The sequence below is a fragment of the Cryptomeria japonica genome, chromosome 8 (assembly GCF_030272615.1).
Source record: "Cryptomeria japonica chromosome 8, Sugi_1.0, whole genome shotgun sequence".
Lineage (NCBI taxonomy): Eukaryota > Viridiplantae > Streptophyta > Pinopsida > Cupressales > Cupressaceae > Cryptomeria > Cryptomeria japonica.
In genome coordinates this window covers 430905513-430919475 of record NC_081412.1, presented here as the reverse complement: position 1 = coordinate 430919475, position 13963 = coordinate 430905513, and the positions used below count along the sequence as shown (strand labels likewise).

General features: G+C 36.6%; 1 protein-coding gene across 3 annotated transcripts; it reads left to right on the top strand.

The window, feature by feature from the left end:
• The first annotated feature begins 10612 nt into the window (after positions 1 to 10612).
• On the top strand, positions 10613 to 13697 carry LOC131067851 (protein GRAVITROPIC IN THE LIGHT 1). 3 transcript variants are annotated; one of them, XM_058003025.2, is made up of 3 exons: positions 10614 to 11605; positions 11923 to 12016; positions 12112 to 13697. In XM_058003025.2, exon 3 carries the CDS (start codon positions 12195 to 12197, stop codon positions 13626 to 13628), a length of 1434 nt encoding a protein of 477 aa, XP_057859008.1. In that variant the 5' UTR covers positions 10614 to 11605; positions 11923 to 12016; positions 12112 to 12194; the 3' UTR covers positions 13629 to 13697. The 3 variants fall into 3 exon arrangements, with proteins under 3 accessions (XP_057859006.1, XP_057859008.1, XP_057859007.1); XM_058003024.2 differs by having other exon boundaries at positions 11923 to 12028; XM_058003023.2 differs by having other exon boundaries at positions 10613 to 11605; positions 11923 to 13697.
• The last annotated feature ends 266 nt before the right edge of the window (positions 13698 to 13963 follow it).

Below are 13963 nucleotides of genomic sequence, written 5' to 3'. Positions count from 1 at the left end.
CTAAGAGAGGTTCAAGAAGTTCCCACAATAAACCATATCATAAAAGAGGTCCAAAAAGTCCCCACCATAAACCATAATCTAAGAGAGATTCAAAAAGTCCCCATGATAAACTATAGCCTAAGAGAGATTCAAGTAGTCCCCACAATAAACCAATAAACCATAGCCTAAGAGAGATTCAAGTAGTCCCCACAATAAACCAATAAACCATAGTCTAAGAAAGGTTCAAGAAGTCCCCTCAATAAACTAATAAATCATAGTCTAAGAGAGGTTCGAATAAATCATAGTCTAAGAGAGGTTCAAGAAGCCCCCATGATAAATCATAGCCTAAGAGAAGTTCAAAAACAAAGTAAAAGAAAAATCTAAGATCCTCGTCACACTTGTTTGAAGGAGAATCAAAGGTCCTTGTCAAAGTTGTTTCTAGATTTAACATATCTTAAGTGTTACTAACCCTCCTGTGTCTTAGAAGTCCCTAAAATAAACCATAATCTAAGAAAGGTTAAAAAAAGTAAAAGAGAGTTCAAAATTGTTGTCAAACTTGTTTGAAGGAGAATCAAAAGTCCTTGTCAAAACTTATTTTTTTAAGATTTAAAATATCTATAAAAATACAAACTATGGCTATGATTTTCCAAGCAGTCAATAACACGATATACGACTACACTGTTTTAGAACCAGAATAGCTACCTATGACAACTACTCCACACTACTCGATTTATTAACATATTCTCTTGTACTTACTACAGGTCTCTCGACACTCGTATAAGAAAAAGGATCGGCGTGCTCTTGAAAGGTCCCTAGTGTTTTCCATCAACTCATGAATAGAGGAGGAGGTCTTTCAAGTCAATTGGATGAGTTGTACTCTATTGAGCTCCACATTAGTGAGTATAGCAGAGTTAAAGAGGGCAGACAACATCAACGAACAACACAAAACCATCCGCATGCAAAAGCAATTAAGAAATGCAGCCCAAAGCGTAGAGAAGAATGCCGTGCAACTGGGCAATACTGATGTTGCAAGAAAACTGGAAAGGCCAATCCTAAACATGGAATAAATGTCAAAAAAAAAGTGCCAAAACAGCAGAAAAGGAAGCCTCAATAGTGTCTGAGGAAGCAATAAAAGAAAGAAAAAAGCGTCAACCCAAGGATAACAGGTAAGGCAAATGGAAAGGTGGCTGATCCTATGTTTTCATGCAGTTGTTTATTTGTTTTAAATCTAAATAATCAGAGAGTTTTTATACAAATTTTTAATTAGGAAAACGATAATTTAGAAAAAATATATATTTTAGTGGAGTTGTTATTGTTTAAAATTGAATATAAGCTTTGAAAAAAAGGTTGGAAATAAGCAGCAACTGCATTTTAGGAAAAATGATACTAAATCTTATGAAAAAAATTCTTCTTTTTATGTGCCTTCAATTTTTATCCAAATTTCAACTTAAAAAATATTATTAATAATCATTTAAAAATAAAATTTAAGATAGTAGTAATCTTCATGAAGCAATTTGTGGAGTTATCTCTCAAGAATAAATGATAATCAACAAAGAGCACTAAAGTTGCAGTTACAAAGGTATGTGATTATGCTTAATGATTTGATGTGCAGAGATCATAGTGGGATGCCACTCAAATGCTTGAACCAGAGACGAGTATGGTGTGTGGCTTGGCCATATGAAATCACTAAGGAGTAATGTCATGGAGCATGTTACTTCAAGAGTTTAGCCAAAGACATCATGAACATTCCAATTCATGATGCTACGAATTGAGCATTACTTGTTGTAAGTAATGATGTTCTAACATATATATGTTATGCTTTTTATTTGTTTTATCTTTGTGCAATTGTAACCCTTGTTGGCCATGGTGAAGCATAGTAATTTTGGCCCCCTCCTTGTTCTCCTTTTTTGTGTTATGTTTGCAAAGATATATGGATTCTCATTATGCCTACAAGAGGTGCACATCTCCAACTAGAGCCTATGCTAGAGGTCAATCTGATATAGTACAAAAATTGCTTGAGTCCCAACCCCCTTATGCTAAGGCTTCATTATACCCATCATCTATAATCGATTTGAAAAACATTTAAATAGGTCCCCCTTAGTCAAATTTGAGTAACTTTCTTCCTTATCATCCCCCATATTTCTATCATATGCTATAAGTTACATTAATCCAAAAATTTCTAAACTTTGGAAGGTTTTGTTCATTTTTTGTAATTTTGGTAAAGTAGCATCTAGGTTTCATAGACTAACAGACTTCTTCTAGTCTTCTATTGCATGTCCCACATAGAATTCCTATGAATTTCATTTATTCCTTTCATTCCTTCATTATACTTCATTTCCTCCATTTGCAATTTTTTAAAAGACATTTGAGCTCATGTCTCTCATCTCAGCCTCTTGGACCCCCTTTTCCATTCTTGTATTTTCCTATCCTTGACTCATACACAAGTTTCATGTGTGCTTTGAGGATTTGTAGAGTTTGTGTAGACTTATTCACATTCCCTTCTTCCTCCCAACCTCCAACCCCTTCCCACTCCCAATTCCTATAACCCTCTCTTTCTTCCCTATTTTACTCCAATAGACTTGTGGAGGTCATCCAAACCTCTTCCAAACCTTCTAAATCTCCTCACCTCATGACCTCTAGTCAAATCCCACCTAGCATCCTTGAACTTTATTTCTCAACTTATCATCCTTCAAGTTGCATCCTTGCAATCATTGAATCCCTCTCCCTTTGTGGACTTGTAGAGAGTCAATTGACTTCTTATGTCTTCTATTTCTACCTTTGATCATCTAGACCTTTAGGGACTTGATCATTCCTCACATTCCTTTCAATTCTCTTCTTACAAAATCTTGTTCCACTTTTGGACCTCTAACCTTCCTCTAGTTATTCAGGCACACCTCCCTTCACTAGTTTTACATGTTTTTCCTACAATCTCTTTGATCCTTTTCCTATGAACTTTTGCTAGAGTTTCAAACTTTCATTTCATGTCTCATTCTATCTCTACTTTCAATTACTAGTTTCACATTAGATTTTTGTAGAGTTGTCCAATGGCATTGTCATTATTTTCATCATTTGTGAAGTTTTGATGGACTTTTAGATTTATATTCCTATGTCTAGCCCTTATTTCTAGTCCTACAATGAAACCTCACATCTCCTATCCTTATCTCTCTTATTACACTAAACTTGTGCATTCTTCTAGATCACCCATGTTACTTTATATCTTTCCAAGATGTCACTTATGACCTAATTTAAATCTTGCAACTATTTTAAGAGGATTTTCATGCCTAAAGACCATTGTCCATATTAAGGGCTTACATTCACATGTAATTTCAATAATGGAAGAAGAGGGAGATCACATTGTCATTAATGCAATGGTTGAGTTTCATCTCCCAATGTTCTTCACACTTGTTTCAAATCCTCAATCTTGCAGAACTGTTTATGGGACTTTAGCTTGTCTTGCATGTCACATTTATGACCCCTTTTGTTCTCAACAATGTTTAATAAGCTATTATGCAACCAAACAAAGTGTTATATATACCAATTTAGTTTTCATTCAAACAATTGTTATTTTGTATTTTCATGTGAATACAAGTGATGAGGATTGTCTAGGATTTCAACTCTTGCAAGTCTAACTGCATATAGAGTAGCACATTTTGAATCACAAGGAGTTCATTGTATGTAAATGATGGCTATAACTAAATGTATCCAAGGATCCACTTGTAGTTCTTTAGGAAAATTCTAGCTTAAGGACTTTCTCTTGTCACACTTGTTAGTATGATTGTAAAAGAGATTTGATGAATGTCGACAACATTCTAATTCATTACAAGCTTTGTAATGATCATTTTTTTATTACATCTGAATTTTTATAGTTTGGGAATGAACTATTAAGTATGTTTAGTTGCTTGGTATCATATATACATCGTGAATGTATATGCACAACTCATATTTTTTTATGATTCCAATGTGTTGCTTCTCATGGTATACCAAGACTCTATAAGCCAATGGATAAGGTATCAATCCTACTTATTAATGATCAACCATACTCTCAAAATGAAATATATCATTCCCTAGTTATTTGAGAGTAGATTAGTAGTTTATATGCACCTCATGATTTGATGGTTCGTCGAGGGAAAAATTTAGAGGAAGACTTGACAGTTGTCATCTTAAGGAATCATTTTTTTTATACCTTCATCTTGCATTCATGCAATGATGTTTTATTAACTTAAATTATGGTTTTATGTGTAGTTAGTCTTCAATCTAGTGACAATTTTTGGGGCCAAGCATATATTAGATACTATTGCACATCTTTAAAAATTTGTATATTGTTAGTTGTGATTATTCATGTTAAGGATACCTCCAAGAACACCCTCTTGATTCTAGTAAAACATTTAATGAAGGAGATACAATTCACTCTCAACAATTGACTTTAAATCACTCACATTCTTGGGCATGATATCGCAACGCAACAGTGGCTATGAATTATCGTATTTCAACGGTCTTGTGTTCGAGTCCCTGCCCTTGTTGGTGGCATCCGTTGAGCTCCCCCATGGTAGATTTGATGGTCGGTGGTTGGAATAAATGGTGGTCAATGCAGGGGAGGTGCTAGCAGAGAAGACCATGGAGGATGGAAGGAGTGGGTGATGATGCGCCAGGCGGTTGGACTAGTCACAAGAGGGTACAAAGGTGGTGAGGAGGTGATAGCAGAGGAAGGAAGGAAGAGGAGAGGAGAAAGGAAGGTCGAAGATAGAAGGCAGGGAGGAGGCACTATAGATGAATGGAGAGGGGGGGGTCTTATCCCCAATAGCATAAGGCCTTTGATAGAGGAGCAAGGCGGTTTGGTGGATGCAACGGTAAGGGAATGAACATACACGAAGGTGGAGAGGTGGAAGGAGCAGTAGGAAAGTATGGCTAGTGAAGGAGGATCGGTGGTGGAGTGATAATGAGGGGAGGATAGAGGGTGAAAGGAGAAAAGGTGTGGAGTGGAGGCAAGACATGATAAGGAGTGGAAGATGGAAGGAACATAGTGAGGGAAGGATGAATGGAGGGAAAGGTAGTAAGTAGAAGGGAAGATGGAGGAGGAAGAAGGGGGAAGGGAGTCGGGAGAGAATGATGAAGAATACTAAGGAGAAAGATAGGAGGACAATATGGAAGAAGGAAGGTGGGAGGGATGAAGAAGAGAAGAGCAAAAGTAAGTGAATGAAAGAGAGACTGTAAGGAGAGGAAGAAGGATAAGGGAGGGTAATATTGAGGGAGGAGGATTTTTGGGTTTGGGAAGAGTGTTGGGTTTGGGGCAGGCTAAAAATCCTTGCGATTTAATAAACAAAAAGGAAAAAGTCACTCACATTCTTTCGTGAGTTGATCAACCCCCCTTCATGACAACATTCCCTGGCTTTGAAGCAAATTTATTCCTTTAAGAGTGAGCAACATTTTTGGGAATCAATATAATCAACACATCAAATTACTTCATGGGTCAAAAGGTTCTAGTTCAATTGGTGAGAATGGCGTTATGTTCCTTGGTTACACCACACAAAGTTTATACCTCCATAGGCCTAGTTGAACTAGATTCAACCCTTGGATGACTTTGTCAAATGGATCCCCTACTCAAAATTACTTAGTCAAAGACATCATTTGATTTAAATATACACTTATCATATATTGTTGTATGTTGATATCTTATATAATCCAATTATTTTGAACCTCCAAACTAACCACTAGCCACATTTAGTTGGAGGAAACTGATTCATTATGTTTTAGTGTATGGAACATAGACCAAGAATATAAGACATAATAGTGCATTAAGAATGGACCACGACTTTAAAACTAAAGTGACACCAGAATATGGAAAATAAGAGTCCCTAAGTTTTAGCTATCAATTTCTAACAAATGTCTTTAGGGTGGAATGGAAATTTTCTCTACTTAGAATTTTTTTGTTATATGTCATGCATCTATAATTTTTAGTTTTAGTTATTGTAAAAAAACTAACTTTTTTAGCATTATGTACTACAATAGAACCATAAGATTAAGGACATCCTAAAAGTTTTGAATTTAAAAGTGTAAGTTTATTCATTACTAATGATCTAATAAACCACTGAGTTGTGAAAATTTGGATGATATCATGACTAATCCCACTTAAATGTTTTAGAAATCTCCCCAAGAAGTCCCAACAATAAATCATAGTCTAAGAGAAGTTCAATAAGTCCCCACAATAAAGCATAGTCTAAGAGAGGTTCAAGAAGTCCCCACAATAAACCATAGTCTAAGAGAGGTTTAAGAAGTCCCCACCATAAACCATTGTCTAGGAGAGATTCAAGAAGTCCCCATGATCAATCATAGTCTAAGAGAGGTTCAAGAAGTCCCAACAATAAACTAATAAACCATAGTCTAAGAGAGGTTCAAGAAGTCCCCACAATAAACTAATAAACCATAGTCTAAGAGAGGTTCAAGAAGTCCCCACAATAAACTAATAAACCATAGTCTAAGAGAGATTCAGGAAGTCCCCACAATAAACTAATAAACCATAGTCTAAGAGAGGTTCAAGAAGTCCCCATAATATATCATAGTCTAAGAGAAGTTCAAAAACACAGTAAAAGAAGAATCCAAGATCCTCATCAAACTTGTTTGAAGGAGAATCAAAGGTCCCTGTCAAAGTTGTACCTAGATTTAACATATCTATAAAAAAGGTGTTATTAACCCTCCTTTGTCTTAGAAGTCCCCACAATAAACATAATCTAAGAAATGTTCAAAAAGAAGTAGAAGAAAAATCCAAAATCATCATCAAACTTGTTTAAGAAGGATCAAAAAGTCCTTGTCAAAACTTGTCTTTTAAGATTTAAAATATGTATAGAAGTGTGTTATTAATCCCCGCTTGTCTTGTATGGCAACTACAATGGTGAACGTGCCTATCCACACTATTCGATATATTAACATATTCTCATGTACTTACTACAAGTCCCTCGACACTCGTATAACAAACAGTATCGGTGTGCTCTTCAAAGAAGCAATCGGTCCCTACTGTTTTCCATCAACTCGTGAATAGAGGAGGAGGTCTTTCAAGTCAATTGGATGAGTTGTACTCTATTGAGCTCCGCATTAGTGAGTAGAACAGCACCTCTGGTAAGTATAGCAGACAACATCAAAGAACAACATAAACCAATCAAGAAATGCAGCCTAAAGCGTAGAGAAGAATGCCATGCAACTGGGCAATAAAGGTTTTCCAAGAAAACTGGAAAGGCCGATCCTAAGTATGGAATAAATGTCAAAACAGAGTGCCAAAACAGCAGAAAAGGAAGCCTCAATGGTGTGTGAGGAAGCAATGAGAGAAAGAAAAAAGCACGGAGAGCGTCAAACCAAGGATAACAAGTAAGGCAAATGGAATGTTTGCATGCAGCTGTTCAAATGTAATTTTACTTTAAATTTAAGTAGATCCAGAGTGTTTTTATCGAGCATGTCGCCTCAAGAGTTTGGCTAAAGGCATCCTGAAAATTCTAATTCATGACACTATGGATTGAGCATTGTTTCTTGTAAGTAATGATGTTCTACCCTAAATATATTATGGTTTTTATTTGTTTTATTTTGTACAATTGTAACCCTTGTTGGCTAAGGTGAACTATAATAATTTTGGTCCCCTCTTTTTATTATGCTTCCAAGAAATAAACAAATTTTCATTATGTCTATAAGAGACACACATTTCCAACTAGAGTCTATGTTAGAGCTCAATCGAATAGTACAAAAAGTGCTTGAGTGCCAACCCTCGTATACATCAAGCTTCATTAGATCCATTGAATCTATTTAATCGATTTGAAAAATATTTAAATAGGTCTACCTAAATTAAATTTTAGTGTATTTCTTCCTTATCATTCCCCATGTTTCTATCATATGTTAGAAGTTACATAAATCCAAAAGTTTTTAAACCTTGGAATGTTTTGTTCATTTTTTTATAATTTTGGTAGAGTAGCAGAGTTTTAATAGACTAGCAGACTTCTTCTAGTCTTCTATTGCATGTCCCGCATATAATTTCTATAAATTCTATTGATTCCTTTCATTCCAATTTTCCTTTGTTTCCTCCATTTGCGAGTTTTCAAATTACATTTGAACTTGTGTAGATCTCATCTCAACCTCTTGTCCTTTTTTGAACTTGTGAATTTGTAGAGTTTGTGTAGACTTCTTCTCATTCTTTTCTTCTTTCCAACCTTGAACCCCTTCCCACTCCTAGTTACAATAACCCTCTCTTTCTTCCCTATTTTCCTCTAATAGACTTGTGGTGGTCACTCAAACCTCTTTCAAAACTTGTCCATCTCCTAACCTCATGACCTCTGATCAAATCCCATCTATCATCCTTGAACTTTATTTCTTGATCTATCATCCTTCTTTGCATCCTTGCAATTTTTTATTCCCTCACTCTTATGGACTTGTAGAGTGTCAACTAGCTTTTTATGTCTTCCATTTCTACCTTCGAACTACTAGACCTCTAGTTCCTTGATCATTTCTCACATTCATTTTAGTTTTCCTTTTACAAAATCTTGTTGCACTTTTGGACCTCTAGGCTTCCTCTAGTTTTTCATGTACTTCCCTTCACTAGTTCTATATGTTTTTCATGTGTTATCTTTGATCCATTTCTTATGAACTTTCACAAGAGTTTCAAACTTCCATTTCATGTCCCATTCTACCTCTACTTCCAATTACTAGTTTCACATTATATTTTTGCAAAGTTGCCAAATGACATTGTCATTATTTTCATCTATTTGTGAAGTTTTGATGGACTTCTAGATTTGCATCCATATGTATGGCCCAACCTCTAATATTGCAATGAAACATCACATCTCCTATCCTTGTCTCTCGTCTTGGATTAAACTTATGTATTCTTCTAGATCACCTGTGTCACTTTAGATCTTTCTAAGATGCCACCTATGACCTATTTTAACACTGCAACTATTTTAAGAGTATTTTCATGCCTAAGGACCATTGACTATCTTAAGGGTTCAAATTCACATGTGATTCCAATAATGGGAGAAGAGGCAGACCATGGTGTCATTAAAACAATGGTTGAGTTCCATCTACCAATGGTTTTCACACTTGTTCCAAATCATCCATCTTGCAATTTTTCTAGGATTTTAGCTTTTCTTGGGTGTCCCATTTATGACCTTTTGTTCTTAATCAAATTATCATAAACTATTATGCAACCAAACAAAGTGTTAAATATATACCAATTCATATTTCATTCAAACAATTGTTCATTTTTATATTCCATGTGACTACAAGTGATAAAATTGTCTAGGATTTCAACTCTTGCAAGTCTAATTGCCTATAGAGCAACACATTTTGGAAATTACAAGGAGTTCATTGTATGCAAATGGTGCCTATAAATAAATGTCTCCATGGATCCACATGTAGTTCTTTAGGAAAATTCTAGCTTAGGATTTCCTCTTGCTATACTTGTTGGTATGATTGTAAAAGAGATTTGATGAGTGTCAACAACATTCTAATTCAAATGTTGCAAGCTTTGTAATGGTCAATTTTTTATTATATATGAATTTTTGTAGTTTGGGAATGAACTATTAAGTATCTTTAGTTGTTTGGTATCATATATACATGGTGAATGTATATGCACAACTCATATTTTATTATGATTCCAATGTCTTGCTTCTCTTAGCTTACTAGGACTTTATAAGCCAATGAATAAGGTATCAATCCTAGAAATTAATGATCAACCATACTCTTAAAAGGAAATATATCATTCCTCAATTGTTCAGGAGCAAAATAGTAGTTTGTATGGACCTCATGATTCGATGATTCATCTAGGTCTGAAACATTTAGAAGAAGACTTGAGAGTTGTCATCTTAAGGAATCATATTTTGCATACCTCCATCTTGCATTCATGCAATGATGTTTTTATTGACTTAAAAAGGTTTTATGTGTAGTTAGTCTTCAATCTAGTGAATTTTTTTTGTGGCCAAGCATACACACGATACTATTGTAGAGCTTTCAATTTGTATATTGTTAGTTGTGATTATTCATGTTAAGAATACCTCCAAGAACACCCTCTTGATTCTAGCCAAATATGTAATGGAGAGAATATCCAGTCTCAAGTCTCAACAATAGACTTTAAATCACCCACATTTTGTGACAAGTTGATCAATCCCCCTTCAAGATGACATTCCTTGGCTTTGAAGCAAATTGATTCCTTTAAGAGTTTGAGCAACAATTTTGGGAATCAATATAATCAGCACCACAAATTACTCCATAGGTCAAAAGATTGTAATTCAATTGGTGAGAATGATGGTGTGTTCCTTGGTAACACTACACTAAGTTCATACCTCCGGAAGCCCAATTGAACTAGGTTCAATCCTTAGATGACTTTGTCAAACAAGATCTTTACTCATAATTAGTATTACTTAATCAATGACATTAATGACATTATTTGATTTAAATATATACTTATATAATCCAATTATTTTCAACCTCCATACTACCCACTAGCCATGTTTAGTTGGAGGAAACTGATTCATAGCGTTTGTGTATGGAACATATACCAAGAATATAAGACATAACCGTGCATTGAGAATGGAGCAAAGGTAACCAAAAGTAGTTATTATTATGATTTGAAGAGCATTTACATGTGAAATTGCCTCGACTGTTACGCAGTGTTTATCCTCTGCCTTCATCTTTCTCTGCGATTCCGTCTCGTCTGATTCAAGTCAACTCATTGTTTGCTTGCACTGGTCGCTGGTCCCGCATTCCACTCACAACTTGCAATATAAATATTTATTAAAAGCAGAACCTCGTATCATTATAAAATATGCAGCTCCAGATTTACTCAATCATCTTCATCGTCTTCAGTCCTTATTTAATTATCCCGCCTTTATTTCTGCAACTCACCTTGAACAAAAATATTGTCTAAAAATGGTGGATCTATAATCATGACATATGCCAATATTAGTTGATCTTCGATATCACCTCTCTCACAAAAAGCGTCAACTTGCAATAAGGTTTAGATGCTCAAATTTTCCCCATTAATGACGTTGAGAACTAATTTTAAACTATAGACCACGACTTTAAATCTGAAGTGACACCAGAATCTGAAACATTTGCCATGGAGTATTGATTGCGTTCTCCCCAACTGACAGTGGGCCGGTGGGCTCAGGCCTGGCAAGTGGGAATCACAAGAAATTGAAATAGGAGCAACTTGCAGGGACAAAAACGCAGAGTCCCAGTCCAGAAGACAATAAAAATTAAAATTGACTGCTTCAAGCCATGTGAAGTACAATGCTTTACTCCCAATTTTCAGACTCCAACTGGAATTGCCGTACACCTGTGGGCACTTAGTATGGCGTGTCCGTAGATCTGTGTTTGCTCCGCTACGGACTAACTCCCTTCACTCCTTTACAAGAAGAAGCTGTTGATTTGGTCCCACACAGGGGCCGGGCTTCTTGTTTCCACAGGCGCACTAATAGCAATGAAAGCAGAATTGCACATGACTATCAAATTCTGTCGCATTCCGAATCATATTTGCAATCTTTCTGAGATTTTAAAGCTGACTTCTTTTGATCTAACTTTTTATGAATCGTATTAAAATTTCCGAAGTCTACAGCCTAGCGGACATGGCAGAGCTTCTGGCTGTTTGGTTTCTCAGGTACATCTCGGCCCAAAAGAAGAATAAAAAATTTAATACTTGTTTTCTGTTCCAAGTTTATTGATTTTGTTCAGTAAAAGCAGTAGGGGCAATCATACCCATCTTTGTTAGTTTCTATTCAATTAAAGCTTAAGCTTGTTTACGAGCATAGGAAGGGCAATTAATATGCTCACTGTTTATGAATTTGATCTGGCATAGATATTTCAAGAAAATTTAACGTTTTCTGGGCAGTAAGATGGAAATATAAGCAGTTGCATTCATCTATAGAATTTCAATGCTTTGGATGCACTTAAATTTTTTTCTCTTTTGTGGCTCAGGGACTGATCCGAAATCTATGCCTCTCATCTTACCCTTTGATGAGTCGAACAGAGTTTCGGAGCCTTTGATGAGTCGAACAGAGTAGCCTTTCATGTATAGAGCAGAGTGAGTTTGATTGAACATTAGCAATGGAGTAGAAATGAAGTAATAAAGGACTGATGGTTAATTAATGGTTTCTGATTTTGTAGTGTTCGTCGCCAAAAAAATTGCAGTGGCAATCGGTAGAGGTACATCAGAGAGTAACTGTGAAGGGAGTAAAGAGTGGTGCTGCATGGGTAGAGGTACACCACACAGGGGGGGTAACATTGGGGATTTGCTGGATAAAGTTTCCCGGTCCTGTTTGTTGCATCCTACGGGCCGCAAATTAAGCAGGGGACGGTCTGCAGAGGTTTTGTCTCTTTCTGAGGATGAAGAAGAAAGCAGCGATTTGGCTTCACCAGAGAATGGCCGTAGCCCGAACAGATCTGTCCAACTGCAGCCAATGGAGTCGGCCGATTATGAAAAGCTTTTACAGAGAATGCAGGCCATGGAAGAACTGTTTACGGATATTTTCGAAACTACCTACACTCTGAAAACGGCTTACATTCGCCTGCAGATGGCGCATTCGCCATATGACCCTGAAAAGCTTCACCACGCCGACAAGGCCGTGGTTTCACAGCTGCAGAAGCTGTCAGATCTGAAGCAGTCCTACAGAAGAGTTAACGGATTCATCTGCACGGTTCCTCCCGGGAAATTTGCAGACATGGAAGATCAGAAAAAAATCGTTGCGACCTATGAAAGTGTTGTTACGGAACTGAAAACAGAGGTAAGGGAAAAGGATGCAGAGATACAATTTCTCAAGCAAAATCTGAAACAAGTGACTAAAAATATTGAGAAATTGGAAAGGCGCTTGAAAAAGTACGGCATTAAAGATGATAACCGCGAGACTCAAGTTCAGAGGCGGATTTCCATGGAGTCTCCAACCCCTGAATTATTTCAGTCGACATTTGAGCAAGTCCACGAAGCTACTAACAACTTCACCAAAGTCTTAATGGCGGAGATGAAGAAAGCACGCTGGGACGTGAACGCAGCCGCCGCTGCCATTGCACCGGCCGTCTCATTCAGAAAGCCAAATCACATTAAATTTGCCTTCAACTCCTATTTGTGCGAAAAACTGTTCCAAGGGTTTGAGAATGAAAGCTTTTATATCAGCGGCAGCCTTTCTTCTCTCCTTGAGCCAGAAAAGCACAGGCAAGACTGCTTCACACAGTTCAGAGACATGCTTCCCATGGAACCCTCAGAGCTTCTCAACATACTGCCGGACTGCGCCTTTGGCAAATTCTGCAACAAGAAGTACCTCGGCATTGTGCATCCTAAAATGGAAGAGGCTTTCTTCGGCAATTTTGATCACAGAAGCGATGTGGTGAATGGAAAGCATCCGAATTCGGATTTTTATCAGACATTTATAAGGCTGGCGAAGGCTGTCTGGATTCTTCACAAGCTGGCCTTTTCCTTCAATCCTGTTCCCAGTCATTTCCATGTCAAAGCAAATTCGGTGTTTCAGTCCACTTATATGGAGAGCGTGCTTCCGCTGCATGATTCCGCACAAGGCGGAGTGCAATTGGTGGCCTTTGCCATAACTCCTGGTTTTAAATTTGTTCCAGATACAGTCATCAAGTCAAGAGTTTATGTTGTGCATAAGCTAGGAAATAATCCTGCAGAGTGAATTCTTCGCATTTTTAGTGGTATCTGTGTAGCATGACTGAAATATAATCCAATGCAAATTTCCTTTCAAGTTCTGTGTCACCGCCATTGTAATCCAGCGTGCATAACTATATGTATATATAGTCAATGGAATTTGATCGCAAGCATACAGAACCGAAATAACTAGGAAATTTCTGCTTGCATTCTTTGCTGTCTGCAAAACATAGCCTTAAATATTTAATTGCAGAAGGAAAGATCTCAAGTTGAAATTTGCATGCTCGAGCGTCTTTTGTCTTTATTGTATTTATGGTGAATAATTTTAAATACGTTCATACAACCGTGAAATTTCTCTCATTA

Coding starts and splice junctions, on each gene's coding strand:
- LOC131067851 (XM_058003023.2), top strand. CDS start 12,093: ATGGTTTCTGATTTTGTAGTGTTCGTCGCCAAAAAAATTGCAGTGGCA.